Below are 24,567 nucleotides of genomic sequence, written 5' to 3'. Positions count from 1 at the left end.
CATATCCTGTACATCCTGTACACCCCTTGAGGGTACATGGCAGGAATTTGATGATGATGATGATGAAGTAGTATATGTTCATAAAGTAAGACAGAATCTGCAATTAAGTTCTTTTTCTTGGAAGTGCCTTTGAAACTCTCAATTAAATGTATTCCTATTGCTAGAGAAATTATATGAAAGTATACGCAAGTATAATAGTCAAGTGAGAGGCAAGACAGATTGAATGAATGAGTAAAAATAAAATAGCAGCGGAAAAAAATGCTGTGCAGAAAGTTCCCATATAGCCATGAGAAACTATAGAATGTTTTGTATGGTATTTGATGTTATCCTTCAGATTTAAATTCAAACTGCAAGTCAGAACAAAAGAATTTTGTTTGAGTTCATTGAATAAATCTTAGAATGGCCATTTAATTATTCCTTATATATCTAAGTTCTTATTACACACATATGATTTGTCAGATTTCCTTAGAAGAAAAAAGCTTCTGCTTGTATCTATTGCACGTATATTTGTTTACATATTTTAACATTTTTATACTTTAGCTTCATTCTTTAGAATTCATAACACACTAATTTTGAAGTCAATGCGCCACCATCGTGGGTACAAATCTGCAAAGTTTTAATCAACCAACAAACTATATACATATAACTTATTTAGAGTTAACTCTCCACAACTAACTACAAAGTAAAAGGTTGGATAAAACAAAGTGGGATTAACAGTATTGTTGTTGCTAATTGTTATGGTTTACTAAAAATTAATGTCATTAAATGATTAATTAGTAATCTAAATGTATTACGAATTTTTTTTTACTTATTACTGATATAATATCTTCCATTCAGATAGTATGTAGTTCCATTTGGACAATCAAGGAAAATTATAACCAATTATAAATTACATATCAAATGTCTTATCAATCCTTGAATGAACTGCTGTAACACTGTTTTTGTTGTATCCCATTATCGCTTCCACGTTAGGCTTGATGGCCTGTCAGAGCCAAGTAACTTGGCTTGTTTGAAACTAATTAATGCTCTAATAGGACAATTAAATCCAATCTACATAATGTATTATGGCTATCAGTTGTATGTGTTCTTCTGGCCAGTTTATCTGTTTTGCAGGATGAAAAATCCTATCCACCTCTATGAGACCGACTAACTCACTTTTTTTCAATTAAAATCCTGATAAAGGTTCATCACATCCTAGACAAGATTTGAACCCAGGTCTTCCAAACTTAAGGGCATCATCAAAACCAACTGAGCTATGGAGGCTCTTTTTGTTATATGTAAATTTAAAAAATAAATAAATACAGAGAAAAAGGATTAGAAGGAATGTAAAAAATTCTCTTGCACTTACATTCCTCATATCGATAATGCAAGAAATGCTATCCTGTTTAAGGATAGAAATTTAGGGAGATGATTTAAGTGTTTCGATTATTGCTGTAATGGTGTTGGCCAGCATGTGAATGAATTGTTGGTATTTCTCTGGGTGTTCCCAGCTGAAACCAGCCTAGAATACTTTTAGAAAATAATTGAGAATTAATGAAATTGCTACATTTTATGAACTTAGGGCACCTGGCGAATGATTAAATAATATGCAGAGTGAAGTTTAAAAGGAAAGACATACCAGAGAAGAACAAGCTAGGTTCAGGCCCAGTAAGACAAATAGTCAATATGAACTGAAAAATCTCCCTGCATGCAAACAACACTTGGAACATCAAGTTGCTTCATGATTGTGGTCTTCAGTATCTACACAAAGATCTCATGAAAATGAACTAGCTTTGATTTTGATCAAAACAACAAAATTTTTATAACTGGAATAAAGAAAAGATGTATCATAAAGAATCAAAGCTAGATAATTCTGAGAAGTCCACATAATTTCAAGGAATGTGAAAAACTACTGTAATGCCCAATCCTCACCACAAGAAGGTGAGGATTGGACATTAGAATGGATGAGAATGAAGCAATGCCTGCTTAAACACATTCAATTGTTTTCATCAGAAACCATAGTGAAGTGGAATATAAGGGTAATAAGGGAAGTGGTTAACCACTTCCCCTAGACCTACCTGGTGTATACCAGGTCCTTTGCAGTTGTAAACTGTCTTACTTTGGCCAAACAGGCAGGACAGCGAATATCAGAATTTCTGAACACAAGGACTACATCTATTTTCACAAGTACAGCCATTCTGGTCTTGCAGACCATGCTCTGGATACACGCCACAGAATACACTGTAGCAAATACTAATTCGAAAGACTATTTATGGAATCAACCTCAGCCCCAAGAAACTCTCCAAACCTCAACAAATTTGGTTGTATTAGACTGCCCCCAAATTTGGGAGGCTTACATCAGCAGACCTTCAGCCCAACGGCCAAGAACACCTATTTAGCCCGCTACAGGGCACCATCAGGACTTTTAGGAGAACAATAGCTGCATCTCTTCATTCTCAGTTACTGTGTTGTATTGCCTACGTGCACTTGCCTTTTTTTGTAAGTTCCTTTTGAAGATCTTTAGACCTATTACCATCTCCCCTGTGATACTTTAACTAAGATTTTATGATAGTCTAACGACTTAAGCAACATATATAGCATGATTATAGACAGAGAACTTTTGTCCCTTTGAACAGCTGTGCCAAGAATATACATCTTTCTTCTCTTCTCTCTGATTCCCGATGCCACCTTAAGCCTCTATATATGGCATCACTGGACCTCCAAAAGGCCTTTGATAGCATCTCTCTTCCTGCTCTCCTTTCAGTGCTGTCTATTGCTGGATGTCCAGAACCTTTTCTTTCCTATGTTATGGAGCTATACTTGGGTAACTCCATCACTATCACTACAGGGTCCCATGCAACTTCTATTCCCACAGTGCAGAGTGTTTGCCAGGGTGATCCTCTATCTCCCCTTTTCTTTAACTGCATCACAGATGAGTTTCTTCACTCTCTTCCTAGCCATATAGGCTACTCTCTAGGTGCTTCTTCCTTTAATGCTATGGCCTTTGGGGACGATCTTATTCTCGTAGCCTCTACTAAGGTAGGTTTGCAGGAACTCCTTGACTAGCAGTTGACTTTTTCTCTATTCGAGGCCTTTCTATTAATGTAGAGAAGTCCTGCTCTTTAGCTCATCCCCTCTGGTCGTGACAAGAAGCTTAAGGTCGAGAGTATAGAGTTTTCCCTGCACAGGAGGCTGTTGCATGCTTTGAACATCCTGGAAGATGGAGATACCTCGGTATCATGTTCACCCCAAAGGGAAGGTCTTCTGTCCCTTCTATCCTAGAAGTTGGGATCGCTTCTTTGAGAAAAGCTCCTTTCGAGCCCCAGCAAAGACTGTTTCTCCTTTCCCACTATCTCCTACCTCGCTTGGTATGACATATATCTCGGTACTGTCCCGAATGAACAGGGCTATCCGTTCAGCTGTGAGATCATGGCTCCAACTGCCACCTGACACCCCTACTGCATATTTCCATGCGAGGGTGAAGGACGGCAGGCTCGGGGTTCCATCACTTAGATGGCTGATCCCAAGCCTGCGGCTGTCCAGAATCGCGAAGTTAGAACTATCTTCTTCCCCTATTGCAGAGAGGCTTTCTATAGCCCATTAATACAAGAAGACTTTAGGCAGGCTAAAGGCTGGTCCCATTATCAAGGTACCTTAATTGAGTCGGCACCAGCAGAACACAAGAGATGAGCATCTCTGCTGCACTGTTCTGTAGATGGTGCTCCTTTAAAAGAGTCATATCTGATGCCTCCCCAGGATGATTGGGTAAGGGATGTCACCAGACTCCTCCCTGGGTTCAAGTATATTGACCTTATCAAGACAAGGATCAATGCCCTGCCCATTCAAGCCCACACAGCTCGATGGGGTAGTGACGACTCAATCTGTAGGGCTGGCTGCCACTACAGTGAGACATTGTCTCATATAGCCCAGTGTTGCTTCCGCACCCATGGGGTCTGCTGCATGCGGAGGCATGACACCATGGTCTCCATTCTGAACAACCACTTTAAGAACAAAGGTTGGGAGACTGCGATGCAAACACATTATAGGACCTCTGCAGGTTTGCATAAGCCAGACTTAGTAATTAAAAGAGATGGTGACGTTTGGGTAGTTGATGCCCAGGTGGTGGGAACAGGGTGCCTACTAGCCTATAGCCATAATAATAAGGTAAACTATTATAAGATTAACCAAGATCTAGTTAGTAAGATATGGGAGGGGCATGGGGCAACTCCGAGGTTTATCAGCGCCACCATCTCTTTACATGGCGTATGGAGTGCAGATAGCTATAAGGACTTAAAACAGCTTGGGCTTATGCAGAAGAATATAAAAGTTCTTTCATTGAGGGCCCTACAAGGCACACTGATGGCATGACGTTGCCACCAGAGAATGACTACAATGATAACTAGAAACTAGAAAAGGCATAGGGTAAAACACTTGTAAAGGCTTAGGCCTATATCAAGTCTGGACAAGATGTAAGAGTAGTACTACCCATAACCAGTACAAAGATTAAAAAAAAAAAAAAAAAAAAAAAGGTGTATCTCAGGGTTCAGTACTTCGGCCATTATTGTTCAATCTATACATTAACAACATCAGGCAGGGCAAGTCTTCTAGACCGGAAATTTGGGCAAACAAAAATGACTGTCAGTTTAATGTTAGTAAGTGTAAAGTTATGCACTTTGTCATGATTAGAGTTCCAGCGACATATTATATTAGCAGGGTTATGCTACAAGAAACTGAAGAGGCAAGGGATCTTGGTGTCCTGATGGTAAGAATTTAAAGTTCAAAGGTCACATAGCAAAAGTTGCAAATACAACTCAGAGGATAATTGCGATGTTGAAACAAACCTTGACATGTAAGGATAAGGAATTCATTTTGCCTCTTTATAAGGCTTTGATAAGACAACACCTGGATTATTGTGCGCAGATTTGGTCTTCCGGGTTCCAAGGGGATAAAGAAGCTATGGAAAGGGTGCAAAGAAGTGTTACTAAGATTATATCCAGATTACGAGCATGTGGAATGTGGATTGCAGACTCTGGTTAACAGGAGAAAGAGGGGTGATATGACAGAGGTCTATAAACTTTTGAATGGGTGTTATAGGATTTCAACCGATGAAATTTTTAGTTATATGGAAGGTGGGGAGAGAACACAGGGATATCTATGGAAGTTAAGTTTGTTCACAGTCAAGAAAGAGGTAAGGCCAGGTTTATCTCCCAGAGAGTAGTGAGCAAGTGGAATAATTTGCCATTAGGGGTAGTGAGTGCATCTAGTGTGAATGAATTTAAGTGAAAGTATGATAGCTGGTTTGGGTGATTTATAGCCTTCCTTGATGAGTCCTTGACTCCCTGGAGGTCTCAGATAATAATATATTGGATAGTAAGTTTTGCTGTAGTTTTGTGAATTAGGGAGATATTTAGTATTTTATTTCTTGGGGAGGGGTTATAGCTATTGCTTAAAAATGTGTGGAATGTAGGCAGGTTCAGTGGTAAGAGCACTATCAATGAAACAGACAGCTCTGTATGTTAGTGTATTTAGGATACTGCACTGTACTGGATGACTGTGTGATTATGTAAATATCTTCCAACATGTACTGGCATTTGAAAAGGTGTGTAATTAGTGCTTGGGTGATTATGTAAACGGTTATTTATTTATTTTTACTGTGATGCAGATTTTAGGATGTTGGCTGTTTAAATGCACTAAACATGCATTTGGCCACATGATTCAGACATGTCATCTACATAGCACAGGCAAACCAGTAATGTAAATGCGGCTAAGTTTAGTGTCAGGTTCTCTAAGTGTTCTATGTAGAAATCAGTTAAAAGAGAATTCATTGTATCCCATCTATACTCTTTTTCAAGTTATCTTGGAAGGAAGGAAATACACTACAGGCCATACTGCTTCTGAAGGTACCAGGATATTAGTTTGCTGTTACTATGACAACAGGTCATTGGAGACCACGTGATAGATAATTGCATTTTTATTATTATTCAGGCCTCCTGGAGTCAAGAGACTCATCGTAGGAAGTCCTTCCTAGGAAACACAAAGCCTATCATACCACTCACCGAACTCATTGACCGTTCTTGCTCTCACCACTATCAGGCAATGCATTCCATGGTTCAACCACCCTCCACACAAAGAAACCACTCCTCACCCTCTTGCTCACAGCTTCCTTTCATAACTTTCAGAGATGGCCCCCCTTCTCATCGTTCCTTCTCGCTGTTCCACCAAGTGAAAGAACTCCCCAGTGTCAACCCTGTAACTGCTTCTCAACAATTTAAAAGTCTCGATTATATCACCTCTCCTTCTTTTATCCACCAAACTCTGCAGCCCACATTCCCTCAGCTGATTCTCATAACTAGCATTGTACAGTCCTGAAAACTGTCTTTGTTATCTGCCTATGTACCCTTTCCACAGTTAATTTATCCCCTTCAAATCCGAGAACAATAGTGTAAGTGTGGTCTGATCAGAATCTTATACAACGGAATGATAACTCTTATCTCTCCAGGTCAGTGACCTTCTCAGTATTGAAGCAATCCTCTTGGCTACCTTCACCACCTTTGTAATATGCTCCCTGAATTTAAGTTTTCTATCAATCATCACCCCCAGATCTTGTCTCCCCTACTTCCTCCAGTAGAGCTCCTCCAATCGAGTAGTATGCAGCTACCCATCGATGTATCCCAAACTTCAAGACTTTACATTTTGCTGCATTAAACAGACACCTCCCATTCATTTTCCCATCTGTCTACTTTATTCAAATTCTCTTGCAGGGCTGCTACATCTGCAATATTACTAATAATCCTTCCCAGCTTTACATCATCTGCAAACAACTGAATATCCCCTTGCAATCCATTGACAATGTCATTGATATAAAGACTAAACAATACAGGTCCCAGTACTGAGCCATGCAGAACCCCCCACTTGTAACCTTCTGCCTCCTTAATATTGCCCCACCATACACAACTCTCTGATACCTATCAAACAGCCAATCCTGAATCTAGCTGACTAACCCGACATCTAAACCCATGTGCTGCAACTTAAGTATCAGTTTATCATGTGGCACCCTGTCAAATGCCTTTGCAATATCCAAAAAAATGGCAGTATATGCCTTTCCCTCATCAACTACTCTTGTCACTTTATTGTAAAAGACAATCATATTACTAGAGCGCCCCTTAACAAATCCATGTTGATTCTCACAGATAATCATTACCCTCATCTGCCCCCCAATACTGTATATATGGTCCCTCACCAATTTCTCCAAGACCTTAACAACAACTACTGATGACACACAAACTGGCCTATAATTAGACACTTCCAGTCTGCTACTGCCCTTATGCAATGACACTATCTTACCTTCCTTGGGTACCTTTCTCATAGCCAGGTCAACGGAGCTGCCAGTTCTTTAGCACATTCTCTTAAAACACGTGAAATACCATCCAGAGTACTCAGTATTTGGAACACACCCTCCTCTTGCATCTCTAAACCGCCCTATCCCTCTAGTATTAAAACTGACTTCTCCAGGATGAAATACTTCAATAAAGTGTTCATTTTCCAAAAATAAGTTCCCTGTAACAATTTAATGGTATGAAACATAATTCTAGCATTGGCAAGTAAGGAAGTGGTAAAATAATTATATACAAAGTACGACACAATGTGATAACGTAAAAAATTTAAGGAACTATTTTATGCAACATAAGCCACATTGCTTTATGCACCATAAGCAACAAGCATACGTACAAACGGCAAGAAAAGCCAAAAATGTAGCTCATTTCGTTACTTTCAAGATAACCTGAAAAAGAGTACAGCTGTTCGTATATTTTCCCTTTTCATATTAAATAATCAGCATGTACTGTAAATTTGAATAATTCAAATACATCTGGTGGGGAGATGAGATTATCAACCCAAGCATCAGTTCAATGGTACATTAGTAAATAGTGAAGTAATGAAGAATAATCAATGCCTGAGCTTTTTTGGGATATAGTTTTGAAGTGAACAGATTTTTTTTTTTTTAAAGAGTAGTTACCTGCAAGGTTGCTTTACATAAAAGGCTTGAGCTTGTTAAGCTTCTTTGGACCTGGAATGTTAAAATATACAGTTGGATGGAAGTGCAATGGAACTTGCCAATTTTTACTCAAATCAGTGGTTTGTGATATGCAGTATTTGCTATTTGCCACATGGCAAGGCATTTTTAGTGCACTTAAACAGTCAAACTCCAAAAATCCACGCCACAATAGAAGAATAAAATAACTGTCTACCCTACCCATCCTAGCCACATGGCTTTCAAATAGTTCATTATCTTTTTCTATTTAGAAAAAGTCAACATTTCCACCATTTCAATTTTAGCAAAGATCTGTAATATAATTTAAAACAGCTAAATTTAAATTATGTGCAATAATTTGTAAGACCTGGCACATCTCTTTAATTTTGGCCACTAGTTCATTTTTTTTCTTTCAGCATGTTACTTCAGTTCAACAGCCTGCTAATCAATTACTAGTTCATTTCCCCCATCTCATCTGTAAAAGTACACTGTGGCTGAATTTTGGAAAGGAATTATGTAAACAAATGCTGGTTCTGATTTTTATCTATGCATCTCATATAATGGATGAGTTTCTCCGCATTTGAAATATCTGAAGCAGCATGTAGAAGAAGATTCGCTACTGGAAGCTTCGATTTCCTTAGCAAATTTTTTGTTTAACGGCATCAATACATGTAATTAGATATTGTTCTACTACTGGGCCTATAAGTTTCTGAAAACAGTAAAGGATTTTTTGAATTTAGCTTTATAATTGGGTGCATCAAAAAGGAACTCCAGGTGTTCAAACATTTTAGAATAAATCTTTGTTTGGAAAGCAGTTGGAAGTGTGTTTTTTTTTCCTCCTCCTGAGCAAACTTCTTGCCAAGCCTTTGTTACTGCCCTTATGCAATGGCACTATCTTGCCTTCCTTGGGAACCTTACCCATAGCCAGACTTTCATTGAAAAGCAAGGTCAACGGAGCTGTCAGTTCTTTAGCACATTCTCTTAAAACATGTGGTGAAATACCATCCAGTCCCACATGAAATCTAAATATCTTCACTTTAAAAAAACCTCTAAAAGCTTGTAGTGTTCCTGTCAGCAGGTCCAGGATATTTTTATACATTACAGAATGCAACTTCGTTTGTATAGTATAACTACTTGACTTGATGACTTGAAATGACTCGAGCTATTTGTCTTGGAAGGACATCTTTATTGTTTTTAGTTGATAACACAATAGAACTCTTTCTCCAGCGTTTTTTTTTTTTTTTAATATTTTCTAATCTCTCACCTTCACACAAACTAAGTAGTTTACATAATTTCCTTTCATTTATTGTCCATAACAAAGGGTGAATTTATATAAATTATCCATAAAATAATGCAATAGGAAAAATAAGTTTATGAAAACAACAGAAAATGCTCAACACTTTGATGGTAGCAACTAACTTTTCACAATGTATTGTCGATAACGTGATCCAGTCTCCAACTGGTCTCTTTGCAAGATGATTGTTTTTTAAGCAACCCTATTAAAAAGCCTTTTCATAATGTATGTTCAAGTATATAATTACACTAAGCTAATTTATGTTGTGAATTGTGAAAATAAACTTATATCAATACTTCATTACAACTGTATACCTACTTAAGGGTTAAAGAGGGTATCAGGAGAATTGCAGGTGCCAGCAAAATAAATGAAAATTAGTCGTTAAATTGATTTTTTTTTTTTATGGTATATCTGATGTTTATAAGAATGGTGATGATTGCAAGTTATGCAAAATAAAATGTGAGATGTGAGAATACTTGACTATTCATTTCAAAATTAATCTGCAGATGCAGAGTAGGTGTTATAATCAAACCAAAATTATACAAGACCACAGCAAATTGCTACTATCCAATATATGCAGACAACATCTGAAAAGACAACCAGAGTGCATAATAAATAAGCTCCACATCACTTTCGAACTATACAAACTAATATCCATCATCTAAGAACAAAACTCCATCCTGTAACTGTTTATCTGACATAGCATGTCAGTTCTAGAAGACCATGTTCCGAGCACCCATTCCATAACATTAGATGAAAAAATAGCAAAATGCTACATATAAATCATTACAAGTAGGAAAGCATTTTTATTAAGAGAGACCTCCAGGGAGTCAAAAAGCCACATACTACACACATCAACTGTCATGCTTGTTCTTGAATTCATTCACACTGCTTGCACACACAAACACAACATCCAATGGCACTCCATTCCAATCATACATACTACTCTACGAGAGAAAAAAATCTGGATCTCACTCCCTTCTTGGCTGCATTCATTCTCATCTTCCAAGGATGTCCTCTCATCCTTTCCCCATTCTCCATAAAATGAAATCTTATATGATCCTTTCAGGAGTTTGTAAGTCTCAATCATATCAACCCCTCTTCCTTCTAATTGCTAGTGCCTGCAGTCTACGAATTCTCAATATGTCTTCTATTCCGCAATCCTGATATCGTGTTTAACAGTCTTCCCACTGCATCAGAACCACCATGGAAACCTGGAGACCAAACCTGCGCACAACAGTCCAAGTGAGGTCTTATCAAAGCCTTTTGAAGAGACAAAATGACTATCTTTACATGTCAAAGTTTGTTTCAGCATTGCAATTAAATGCTGAGTCGTATTTGTAATCTTTGCTCTACAGCCCTTCAACTTCCTAACACTCCAAGATCCCTAACCTGATCAATTTCTTCTAGTATAATCCAACCAATACAATATGACATTGAATATCTAATCATGCCAAAGTGCATGACTTTATATTTATTGGCATCCATTTTCCCCATGCCCAAATTCAGCTTATTGAAATTTTGGAGTGAGCAAAAGCAGCTATGAAACATTCCTCAACATATAGCTGTCAATTTGATAAAAATCCAGGAAATAATCATTAAAGGTTCAACACTTGTAGAACTTATCTTTATCCAATGGTAAATGGTGCTAAATTAGAACTTTTAGTATTTTGTATTGTCTATTACAATTTTAAACTATTTCCACTATTAACTAATTGTTACTGTTTGTATAAATTATTTGTACAAGTTGTTTCATACCCAGCTCTAAAGATGCTAGGTACAAAACCAGCAAAATATTACTAGCTTAATAATTAAAGAGATCTTATTTTCATATTTCTTTTGCATTTTAAATTAAACCAAAAACAAGATGTACAGAAAGAAAGTTTTTTGTTTGTTGTTGTTGTCATCATGTACATCACTCAGTTATAAAAATAATTTTTCTTCTCTGTGAGGCTATATTATACCCAAGTTATGCTAGGCATGAAAATTACCTACATCCTAATATGAAAAACTTTCAATGACAGACAAATTCAGATTGATAAACATATAAAATAAATCAATTAACATCTTTTAGTCTCCAAAAAAGGAGTAGGAAAGGCCTTTTGATCCTAACTTTTTGGTAAATGGGAGGCAGCCAATTTCCAATCAGAGATAGCAGGTCCAAAAATATATCAAGAATTCTAATTAACATCAGAGGAAGAGTACTGCAGACAACTACCACCATCTTGTGAACTCTAATCCTATATGCTACTGTCTGAAATAGTGAGGAGTTCGGTCAATTTTCTTGTTTATGACATAAAAAACCCAAATTTTCTAGGAGTTAGCTGATAAAAATATATGTAATAAAAATTCATGAAAAATATTTTGGAGCCTCTTTAGCTCAATCAACACAGACAACACCCTTGGTTGGAAAGATTGATTCAAATCTCATCCAGAACACAAAGAACCTTTATGAGGACTTTTCAACAGAAAATGAGTTAGCTGATCTCATACAGAGGTGGTAAGATTTTTCCTTCCAGAAAGTTTGGTTTTTCATTTCACAAAAACTGGCCAGGATGATTTACAGCCATTAGCCACTCTATCATAAGCAGTATCAGGTTTCTAAGAAGCTATATCACATGGCCATGACAAGCCATCAAGCCTAACATGAAAGAGAAAAAGATTGTCTTAAATTTTTAAATATACTGGCTCTTAATCATATGAAAGATTTTTTATAAGATGTTCGAGCATACTCAAACGTTCAATTAAAAAAAAAATACAACAGAATGACAAAAACAAGCTTTTAGTTATAAGCAAAATTTTTATTAAAAAGAAGACTTACCTTAACTGTATCAAAGGGATGACCAACTAGAACTCCTGCACATCCTAACAAAAACAAAACAAAAAAGGCGATGACATAAGTTTCATTTTGATTTCATTCACATCAGTTTTATAAAACTGACATAAACAGTAACATAATGCATAACAGTAGGAGGAAAATTATATACATTTAAAATTATTAATGTTGTAATTGAGAATGTTGAAAAATTTTATGCACTCCTACGTCATGATCTGAGAAATATTTGTGTAACAACTAAGCTTGCATTTTGTGTAAAAATGCACTTAAGTTGCCATTAACACAATTACAAACAACAGAAAGTGTGTTGGACTTATAGCACCATGGAAGGAAGTGAATAAAACTAAGTGGGAAGAAACAGCTGACATGTGTACAGAAAAACTAAATTTATTTCATTCCAATATATTGCCTCCTATGTTACATCTAGACAAGAAGAGAAAATCAGTTAACATCCAAAACATGAATCACAAGATATGTAACATGTGCTTATGTCTTCGTCACAGGTGAGCTAACAGGAGAATACAGAGTTCAAAAGAGAAACAAAGGGTAGCTTTTGTAATACAAATATAAGATTATAAATTCTGACATTCATTCTAATCTCAGCAGAACAGCTAATCTGGCTTTGCTTACCATGCCAGTGACAAAATTCTTTGGAATCAAACCAAGATTCTTCACCCCAGTAGATTTAAATTTGACTGTCTGTTTCTCAAAGCTTTCAAAACTTCATGATGTCATCTGAATCTTAACTGCTTTGATCACATGCCAGTCTCAAACTTCTGGGAAGTAACTGCAATTAACTGTTCTTTTTTTTTTTTTTTTTTTCTAATAATGAAAAAAAAAAAAAAAAAAAAAAAAAAAATATATATATATATATATATATATATATATATATACCCTTATTTGAATTACAAAAGCTAACCACTGTTTCCCTCTGAATTCTAACAGTATATTCTCCTGTTAACTCAGCTATGACAAAGACAAGAACAAGTAAGCACATACTATGTTGATGCCATTATAAAAATATAAACCTAGTTACTAAATTTATTAATATTCAACTTTAATTTACTTAGTGTTTCCAACTGTAATAGACATAACCAGTGCTTTTTTTCTGGAAAAAAAGGTGCCAGTACTCACTATGAAGATATTACAGCAACTTCCACACTTTTAACATATCCTCCGATATACCCTCATCGTCTCTAGATTGCTTCTTGCTTTTGGTATCAACTGCAGAATGACGACCTTGGGGCAGTCATGAGTCCACATATTTACTAAGGTTGAAGTGAGTGAGAAGAGGTCCTACTATTCTGATGAACATCAGTGCAGAAGTTGTCCATACAAGCAGAAATGGCCTAGATGAAGTTACTATAAGATTCATCTGAGAAAAACCCCTTTCACATTCACTGGAAGAAGATATTGCATTTGTGCCCAAAGTGTGCTTTAGAGGAAGTAGTATGTCTGTGACTTTATTTTCTTGAAGATATTCACAGAAACCACGAACTGCTTCTCTTTCATTTAAGCGAAATTTGTGTGCTAACTTTTTAATTTCAGCTTAACCAAATGTCAGATGCTTCTGGATTTTCTGGCCAATACTTGGAATCTAAAATCTTAGCACATTCAGGCAAATCAGCATCATCTCCTTCAAGCAGATGCTTTCCAACAGCTTCTTTCAGACTTTTATAGAAAGCTTATTGCAGAACTGTGTGTTTCATTTTTTGTGGAACTCAATCCCTTTGAATTTCATGCACTTCAGACTTTGAAGAGAAATACCATAGTACGGACCAGGATTTTCAATTATTCTTTCTTCAAAAATGTTAACTGTATTCTTTATCTTCCTGTCTGCTTTGTACAAGTCAATATTTCTCTCTTGTAAATCTAGACTTAGTTCACTAAGTTCTTGGAGAGCATCACACATAAGGCCCAAATCAAGAACAAACTCACATGACATTATTTTTCTTAAAAGGCCCTCATAAAGAAAGCAATCTGTTTTGCTTCTTCTGCTGTCTTCTTTTGCCTTCAGAAAGTGATGGATGAGGGCTTCAATGTCTTGCCACACTGCAGAAACAGTGGAAGCTAGATGCAACCCAGCGAGTGCTAAAATTCTGCCAATTTTAAGAAGTTGAAGTTCTAGAGTCACTGCACATTCCTGTAGTTCCCTAGCATTCTTAGGTGAAGCATAATAAGTCACATAAAGTTTGTCCACAAAACTCTTAAAGCGATTCACTCCTGCCACATTGTTCACTATGTCACTAACAGACAATTCAAATTGATGGCTAGCACAATGCCAGAAAATAACACTAGGAAACGTCTCTTGCATTAGCCTACTTACACCATTATGCATACCAAACAACACGTCTGCACCATCACAAGTTACAGACAATAAATACTCTTAAGTAATCTTCAGATAATCCTAAACACTCAAGATGACTAATTAAAGAGTTTAGAATTCCTCTAGCAGTTACATCTGATAATTCGATCAAATCTAGGAAAAATACTCACAATAACAATCAATGTTGTTGTGTTACTCACAGTTGTTGATTCATCAACAAGTAATGATATTTTGTTCTTGGAGCTCACTATATTGTCTATTAATGTTTTTCTTTGCGATATGGCTCACAATGTTAATGCAAGCATTTGCAGAATGAAGAATATATTCCATGTCTAGACCATTAAGTTCCTGTAAATTTATTTCATCTTCAAAGTTGTTAAATGATTGATTTCTCCTTGCAACTTTGTAAGCAGTTTGAAACACTTTTCCTGTTACATCTTTATTATGAGACAAAGTATTTAAGAAAACTTTCTCTAATGTTTCGTTTTTTGCTTTAGATTTTATTTTTTGGTACACTTTGTGCGCTGCACTCTCCTTATGATCGTAAATATTTTTTCTTAATGACATTAACTGTTGTTTGCAAGATTCTCCAAAATGACTGATTTTACCATTCGCAAATTTTTAAAAACTTAAGAAAAAGAGTGCCAGTACTGCGTACCACCAGAAAAAAAGCACTGGACATAACTGAAATCCCAACTAGCTGCCCTCTAATCTTGGATAAAAAGAAATTGGACTCAAATCAGTCTTAAAATGGCTATCTTCCAAATTTTAAGTAAATTAATACAGCCATACCATACTTGTTGAAGGAGAAGGGGGTGCCCAAAAAATGGTTGGCTAGTCCTCACTTGTCATAATGATGGTATCAAATGTATTTTTTTGTGTTAATTTGAAGCAATCACTTTTAAAATCAACTCCAACCCAATCATAAAAAAATTTGATCCAATATTAGAAAGCAGTGATCAAGTTAAAACTCGAGTTATCAGCAACAAAAGAACTAGTCTTAAATTATGCAAAAATTGAATAATTTCCAACTTTAATTCTTACTGTCTGTGTATTTGATAAGCTATTTGTGCTCTGAAAATGCTGGGTCAAAATATAACAAAATATGAACTGATTTTTTTATGCGACTCCCACCCACAAAAGGCTGTAAAACTATAGTACACTGCATTAGTACTGTGGATGAGCTAGAGATCACATAATTTTGAAATGCTGGAACTTTTTTTTCAAACCATTTCCTCCAATAAGTGGGATGGAAGCTTCACACTGGGTGATGAAATTCATCTACGACTTAAAGACATTCACAAAATATCTATGCCCACAGCAAGATTTAAACTAATCTGTTAGGAGAGTTGGTACGCTATCCACTTAGACAAGTAGGGCAGCAGTTTTTTTTTTTTTTTTTTAGTATTATTTAATACCATGCAACATAAGATCAATGTATTTATGATGTTCAGAAAATAGTATTTTCAGATACATAAATTATTAAAACATTTCTTGTGTAAGTCTTAATGATGAGTTAAATGATGCATGTCACAATAACAGGCAAGAACTAGACTATTGTTCTCAAATTTGGTCCCCAGGATTTGAAGGGAATAAATTAACTGTGGAAAGGGTACAGAGCAGATAACAAAGATGGTTTCAGGACTGTACAATGTTAGTTATGAGGATCAGCTGAGAGAATGTGGACTGCCGAGTTTGGTAGCTAGAAGGAGAGGTGATATGATTAAGACTTTTAAACTGTTGAGAGGTTTGGCAGGGTTGACATTATGAAGTTCTTTCACTTGGTGGAGAAGGAGCGATGCAAAAGGGTCATCCCTGGAAGTTACGAAAGGAAGCTGTGAGCAAGAGGGTGATTTCTTTGCATGGAGGGTGGTTGAACCGTGTAATGCATTACCTGATAGAGTGGCGAAAGCAAGAGCGGTCAATGAGTGGTTTGATAGACTGTATGTTTCCTAGGAAGGACCTCCCACAATGAGTCTCTTGACTCCATGGAGGCCTGAATAATAATAATTTTACTGTCTGAAGCAAATTAAGACAAAATCAACAAAAAGGTTCGAGTCATTATGAATAGTGAAACATTTCAAAAATAATACCATGCAATAGTGGCCTCAACTATCATTCTGGCCCTAATTCTAATTGTTGTATGAAAAAAATAAATAACAAACGTTGCAAATGAAAGAGATTAGTAGTCTAAGAAGTTGGCAAGAGTAAAGTGATGTTAGATAGTAGTATTAGTATTATTGCTAGGAATCCATGGAGTTGGTAGACTCACTGCAGGAGACCAAATTCTCAGACCACGATACATCATACCTTGTCTTGAAAATGTTCAGAACTGAGATATTCACCCTCCCACCCAAACTGTCACGACTCATTTACCAGGCTTTCATTTCCATACTTACTCATGGGACTCTCGTCATACAGTTCCCAGGATTATTTCTGACTCTCCCACCACCTATTATCATATGCAATCTCTTCCCTATATCTAATATCACTAAGACATAAAAGTTTGTGAGAGGAGCTCCTCCTCTCTGCAAAACTTACAGAATCTTGATAGAGATTAAGTGGCAAGTGACTCCGACTAACATTTCCTTATTACAAATATCCAGTTCACTAGAGCCATGCACATATGGGCACATATCTGGACAATCAATGCCTTATACAGTAAAACTTACTTCTTTAATCTTACTTGTCCTTCTCATTATGGTGAGAATTTTCCCAGTAACCTTGCCAATTTTATGTGTCACATGAACTTCAGTTTCCTATCTGCTAACACTTCATCTCTTGAAGAAAGTTTCTTCAAAACAATACATCTTGTTTGTCATCTTCTCTGGTTAAATTGCATGACTTTACACTCATGAATGCTGAACCTTCCCCATTCATCTATCCAAAACACTAATCTATTTAAATCTTCTCAAAAACACCAGAGCTTCTTGAAATTGCTCTTTCTGGTCACCAAACAAATGAATATTTCCTCTCAAACGTTGGTCCATTTATATACATAGATTAAACAACAGCAGTCCCACCCTGTATTACTTGTCATCTTCAAGGCATTTTTACTGCTCATACACAACTTGGATCCTATCAACAACCTTCCCTGTAATCAGGCTACCTAACATTATTCCTCTCCATCCTATTCAATTTCAATAGCAGTCTGTCATGTGGCATGAAAACAGTGCAAGACACAAATTAAAACAGTTTAATGCTTCCAATATTTTATCTCAATCACAGACATCTATAGGAAATTAAATATAAATTGTAGCAAACACAAGCAACACAAAGTAAAGTGGAACTTAGAGGACTATGTTCCATATTTTTGGGTTAAACATTTCCATATTTATTTAAGTTGGTTTTTAACACAGTTGCAGATAATAAAAAATGCCTCTTACATTTGAACTTGTTACAATAAAGCATGGCATCCTACCCATTTGATTCTGTACATAGTGACCAAGCATGGTCTGTTAAATACAAAAAAAAAATAAATAAAAATAAAATAAAATAAAAAATCCTGTGATTCTATTAGGAAAAACCTTGCCACCTCCCTATGAGACTGGCTAACTCACCTTCAACTGAAATGACCCAATAAAAGGTTCTCACATCCTAGACAAAATTCAAGCTCAGGTCTTTCCAATAGTGGCACACCCAAAGAAAAAGGAAAAAAAAAACACTAGAAAATTTTTCATAAATCATTTCCTAATTAAAATTCATTTTTTTATTTATGTTGTGTCGCGTTTTCTATTTCTATACTACTTATGAATTAGCGGTCACATAAGGTGGGAATACCCTATAGCTCTTGGGAATCATGACCGCTGTGAACACAAGGTGAACGAAGTAGTGCTTGGGCAGACCGAACACTACTTCGTTTGCCCGAGCCGGGCCAGAGGAGATCACAGTATCACGTATTGGCGATTATTGCAGATGCTCAGTCACAGGTTGCATATGATGCAACGCATATCGTGTATTCTCAAATTGTCTACTCAACCCCCCCCCCCCCCCCCCAAGATTAAATCCTGAGTGCAGCACTGCTTTCCAGTGAAAGGACTTTGTAAAGACACAGACATATGGAGGCTCGTATCCATTGAACTAATCACAGCAAGCTGGTGAATGATTTGATACTTTTATTTTGACATTGCCTCTATGTGCTGACAATATCTTTCACTGTAGGGATCTGACTAGCTGCGAGAATTTCATTAAACAACCAAGTTAGTCATCTTCCAAGGTGACTTTAATGCTGACAACCAACTTCATCTGACTTTCTTTTCAATTTCGACAAGCCAAGCTAAGCTAAGAGATGAGACTTTTAAACTGTTGAGAGGTGGTTACAGGGTTGACACTGGGGAGTTCTTTCGCTTGGTTGAACAGCAGGAAGGAGTGATGACAAGAGGCCATCCCTGGAAGTTACGAAAGGAAACTGTGAGCAAGAGGGTGAGGAGTGGTTTCTTTGTGTGGAGGGTGGTTGAACCGTGGAATGCATTGCCTGATGGAGTGGCGTGAGTGAGAACGGTCAATGAGTTTAAGGAGTGGTATGATAGACTGTTTCTTGGGGGGAGGACCTCCCCTCGATGAGTCTTGACAGACTATGTTCTTAGGAAGGACCTCCCACGACGAGTCTTTTGACTCCATGGAGACCTGAATAATAATAATAATAATAATAATGTGAGGAAGAATTTTTGTAAGCAATAATCTAATGCAAATCAAAATCAAATAATCCTCTCCACTCTCTGAAAACTCAAACTTTTCTTAACCAGTTCTCTTTCTCTCTCATATATACCCCAGTTCCTTTGCTCTCTTCTTTCTTCCATTACATACACATATGACCTTCATTAATTGACTAATAATTCTATTCATAATGTTGAATGATGGTGCACTCCATTCCCTTTAGTCTTTTGACAAACTTTGCAGTGCAAACACATCACGCTTATGATCTATAAACAGTGCTTAACTTAAACACACTGATCTTCATAACATTCCTTAAAGCCTTAAATTAATAGCTTTGGGGGCAATAAATTTTTTACTTCTGAGTCTCTGAAATGGATTATCTAAAATCCTATTGAACATGTAATTCGTTTAATGCCACTTTTCCCAGAAGGAGCGAGTGATGTTAAACAAGGGTCAACTGTATTAGTTTAATCTCTTGTGCAAGTAAGATTGATTCTACTAAAGATTATTCTAAACAAGATTAAGACCAAGGTCAAAGATGGCCTGAGAGATGGGTACTTTTAGAAATAGACTATTCCAAGGGTTAAATGTATCCAGCACATAAAAGAAATGGGCTTTCCTCTATCAAACATTATCAAAACTGAGTAACAAAAGGCCACTGAAAGAACAGGTGTGAGATTACCTGATTGAATTCAGACAGACAATGGTGCTTTCCCCCACCCTCATTATTCAGCATCTACACTAAGGACTTCATGTATATAATACTACTGGATTGGTTGAAAACAGGAATTAGGAAAGATGGCAGATGAATCAGCATATCTTGGGTTGCTGATACAGTATGCCTTCTCTAATAACAGGGAAGAGATAGAGACTCATTGAAATGATTAAGACAGAGAGAGAGAGCAAAGGACAAAGCAAGACTGTTTTTGAAGGAAAGGAGACAATTCCAATGAACTACCTTCTCTCCTTCAAAATAGGAAAATAACTGAGATCAACAAAAAGAGTATTTAGGATTCATCAACATAAAGAATTGTGATTTAGGAAACTTCAGACGATAAGGAATAGTTAGAGACTCCAACTTCAGCAATAAAGTTGAGTATTCTAGATACAACTGTTTTCTTTTTTCTGTATGAATATAAAGTATATGGATACAAAAACTTGGAATTTAAATCTGATGAGAAAAGGATAGCTTCCTTTGAGATGTTAGGAGACTTCAAGCCTCATACACTGAAAGGCAGACAAATAAGTGGGTTCTGCAGAGGATTCATAGACCAGACTTCTAAAGACCACTTGCTGAAGAAAGTTGTACTTCAAAGAAAACAAATGAACAGAAAGAGTGACTTCAAAGCAACAGTACACCAAGTGGAGTAAAAAATATATGTTATTATATTAAAAAATAAAAGTATCTACATATTCCTTGTGTGCTAAGAGATGGTGATTATCTGTGATATTCATTGATTATCTGTAATTGAGAGAAGCAGTATCAAACTGCATATCCATGGTCAGGAGGATAAACCAAGTAGGTTAAGTAGATGAGTAATGATATCAAGCAAGAGCTTAAAAAAAAAATTTTTTTTAAAATTGTGGAGGGAATATAAAAAAGGTGACCAGCATACTCATGAGCTGTATAAAGTAAGCAAGAAGGATGACTAATATGGTAAGAAAGGACAAATATCAGATTATGAAAGAACAATTAGCTAAGCAAACCAAAGTTAATCCAAAAATTTTTCATCATGTAGCAAGTGAGAGGAAAAATGACTATTAAAGGATGACTTTAATCAAAGCTGATGAGGCTAGGGACTTTTTATTTAACGTGATTCCCACTCACAAAAGGTTGTAAACCTATCTATGGTACATTAGTACTGTGAGTGAGCTAAGGATTTTTTTTTCCTATATATATATATATATATATATATATATATATATATATATATATATATATATATATATATATATTTATTTATTTTTTTTTTTTTAAACATAGTCCAAAAACCCTGGTGACCAAACATCGAACTCTCCAAATCACTTAAGGCCTCCAAGAAGTAGGAGGGTGCAGTGGTGTAGCTAGAGCTTTTGTCGCCCGGGGCAGCCGAGTTTGCCGCCCCTCTCAATACATACCAAAAATATTACAAAAAGTCAAAACGACGTAGGTAAAGAAATTAAAACACTATGTTTATTTTAGTTGTTAAAAACTAATTATTAAGTAATAAAATTACTAAGTTCACATAAATAGAAGAATCGTCAAAAAATAAAATTGTATCTCACATGAAAAGAGCCGCCCGGGGCGGACTGCCCCATCCGCATAGCTACGCCACTAGGAGGGTCTAACGTTTGATGATGAAATTCATCTCCCGCCTAGAAACAAACAGCCATGCCCATGGCAGGATTCGAACTTGCAACCTGTTGGTTGGAGAGCAGATACACTAACCACTCAATCAACCAGGCTGACCTTTGGGATAATGGTAGACAGGTAGTTGAAGTTTTGAGGGCATATTGCAAAAGTTGGTAAAATAACTCAAACTATTATTGGATGTTGAAAAACATGCTAATAAATAAGGATACAGATTATTATCCCTCTTTATAAGGCTATGATTCAGCAGCAACTTGACTACTGTGCAATTGGTCACCTGGTTTTTTTTTTTTTTTTTGAGATCAAGAAATGGTGGAGAGGATTCAGAGATGAGTGGCAATGCTGGTGACAGGTCAGTGGAATGCTCCATGTGAGGATAGGTTGAAGGTGTGTGGATTGCAAAGTTTAGCTGATGTGGGGGGGGGGGGACATGATAGAAGCATATAAATTATTAAAGGGCACAAATGAAATTTTTCAATACAGTGACAAATAGAGAAATAGGAGTCACCCATGGAAGCAAACATATATATTATTAAAGGGGTTCTATAAGAATGGAACAAAGGAAATTTTTCAATACAGTGACAAAGAGAACTAGGGGGTCACCCATGAAAGCAAACATATACGTTATTAAATGGGTTCTATAAGAATGGAACAAAGGAAATTTTTCAATACAGTGACGAAGAGAACTAGGAGGTCACCCATGGAAGCAAACCTATACTTTATTAAAGGAGTTCTATAAGAATGGAACAAAGGAAATTTTTCAATACAGTGAAATTAGAGATACAAATTAGAGAACTCGGGGTCGCCCATGGAAGCTGCGTAAGAGTGTGCTTAGTAAGGATGTGTGGACTAGATTTTTTGTATGGAGAGTGGCAAGTGAGTGGAATGGATTGCCTGAATTAGTTGAGAGTGCCCTGACAGTGAATGAGTTTAAGGAGAGGTATGATAGGTACTGAATATATCAATGTTAATATTGATCTCATGCGATGAATTTTTGGACTCCATGGAAATACCCATATAATAATAATAATAATAATAATAATAAAACATGGTACTTTTTAGACACTTCCATAAGCATTATAGTGGCCAGCCTCACATCAGACATGAAAGTCATCTACCACCTAACACCCAGTTCTAATATATTTGTTATTTATACCGTATGCTACATTACTTTAACAACATCAGATGTTCTATCCAAATCCTATATGAAGTGTGTACATGTTATGGATATGGTACATATACATTTAATTAGGCAACATTTACCAGTTTTTGATAATTAATACTCTTTCTCTCTCTTTATATTTTTGAAATAAGTTTATAATTCATTAATTTGCAATGATATCACATGTAAAATACATATAAAAACGATTACTTAATGACTACATGAAGGGTATTAATAACCTCAAAAATAACGTATGTAGTCATTAACTAATCATTTTAATAATCTTTTGTAACTGAATTAATTTCAATTCACTTGTTTTCTATTTTGGGGGATCAGGAAATTGAGATCCAGAAGGCTGTCAAGTCATGAAACGCGAATAACTGTAGATAAGAAAGGGGAGGTGGGGGACCGTTTTGCAGAATGAAATTCATAGTATTGTTTATTAGATATGAATCAAGAAAGGTAAGGAATTTACTCTCTTTTTTTTTAATTATTTAAATTATCACGAGTTATCAAAGAATGAAAGAACAAGTCAAATAGTTGATATTAGCAAGCCATATCGTACCCTTATGTATATATATATATTTGACATTTTATTTTTTTACTTTGTTTTCTCCGGAAGTATCAGCCTATTGTCAATGAAACACAAAACAAACATGCTATATTCTCTATCCTCCTCTCCCTTACGGTAACAATATAATCGATTTACAGTAAGACATGATACTTACCTCCGAGACAGCCGGCGACAAAGTCCAGGGCCATGATAGCGGTGGTGCAGTGTTGAGGGGGAAGAACAGGAAAAAATGAACAATCGGACGTAGTCCGAGTATAGCTCTAGTTACCTATGGCTACTACTAAAAAATCCCGATTGACTCTGTTGGGTTAACCTCTGAAATACGGAGAAACTACACGGAGACATTCGAGCTGCGCGCACCGATCCTTCTTAATGCAACAACGTCTTCTGCTTCCGTGCTTTAGGACATACTACAGCCCACTTCCTGCAAGCACTCTCCACTCCCCGTATATAAAACTTTGGCTTTACCGTGGGCAAGCGCACTGAAAGTGATGTTGCCGCAATCTGCTGTATATACCATAGGACTCATATAAAGAGTGACGTCATCACAGATCAGTTCACGGATAAAGCGGAGCATCAGGATGAAGCAAGTAACAGAAACAAGGCGCACGTGTTCTGTATGGCAATTAAATTGCTTCGTTCAGAGTGTAGTTAAACGTTGTATATTGTTTTATTATACGTCATTAAAGAATTACTCCCTAATAAATAAAAAACTATTTAAATGTATATTTAAGAAGCTGTTTATTTTACTCAGGTATTTCATTTCGTTTTCATTTGACAAGCAGTTTTTAATCATCTAAACGTAATTTAAAAATTAAAAATGTTTAAGTTTATAAATATAAGTTTATTGCAATTTAAGGTGGAATGTTTGAACTCTATAACTATGCAAATAAAGATGATTGGGTGAAAGTAATATATAGCATTCTATGACATTAACGAAATTCGTACTATAAAAAATATGCCTTGGACACCTTAGAGGTGTCATAATAATAATAATAATAATAATAATAATAATAATCTCTCATCTCATCTTCTTTTTACCCTCTTTTACCTTGCGGTGTTGAGGGTTTATTAATCATCGGACCTCAAACCGTTCGCAGGATAGGGTGGTCAGCCCTATGCCCCTCTGTATCTTATGTCCGTAGTGTTGAGTTCTCAAGGTCGGTTTGGCTGCTTTGCAGGATGAAAAATCCCAGGATAAACTGGAAAATAACCCTACTGTCCACTCCCAAGACCGGCTAACTTGGTTATGACTGAGGAAGAGCCTTCAGCTCCTCACGTCACCGACGGGAATCAAACCTAAGACACTCTTTCCCCAGTTGCGAAGCCCACTGCCACTAGGCTAACCGCACGGACAATAT

General features: G+C 36.3%; 1 protein-coding gene across 1 annotated transcript in view; it reads right to left on the bottom strand.

Annotated features, from left to right (window-relative positions):
• Positions 1 to 23,691, bottom strand: part of LOC150097365 (mitochondrial basic amino acids transporter-like) — a 55,673-nt gene extending 31,982 nt beyond the window's left edge. The window contains exons 1-2 of the mRNA XM_090406889.1: positions 23,361 to 23,691; positions 12,124 to 12,167 (exon numbers count right to left, since the gene is read on the bottom strand). Coding sequence (XP_090263015.1) covers positions 12,124 to 12,167; positions 23,361 to 23,394 — 78 coding nt within the window. The 5' untranslated portion in view covers positions 23,395 to 23,691. The remainder of the gene's footprint in view (positions 1 to 12,123; positions 12,168 to 23,360) is intronic.
• Positions 23,692 to 24,567: the final 876 nt, after the last annotated feature.

Source organism: Typopeltis vanoorti, chromosome 17 (genome assembly GCF_054136105.1).
Source record: "Typopeltis vanoorti isolate ZY-2024b chromosome 17, IOZ_Tvanoo_1.0, whole genome shotgun sequence".
Lineage (NCBI taxonomy): Eukaryota > Metazoa > Arthropoda > Arachnida > Uropygi > Thelyphonidae > Typopeltis > Typopeltis vanoorti.
This window is presented reverse-complemented; position numbering and strand designations above follow the sequence as displayed.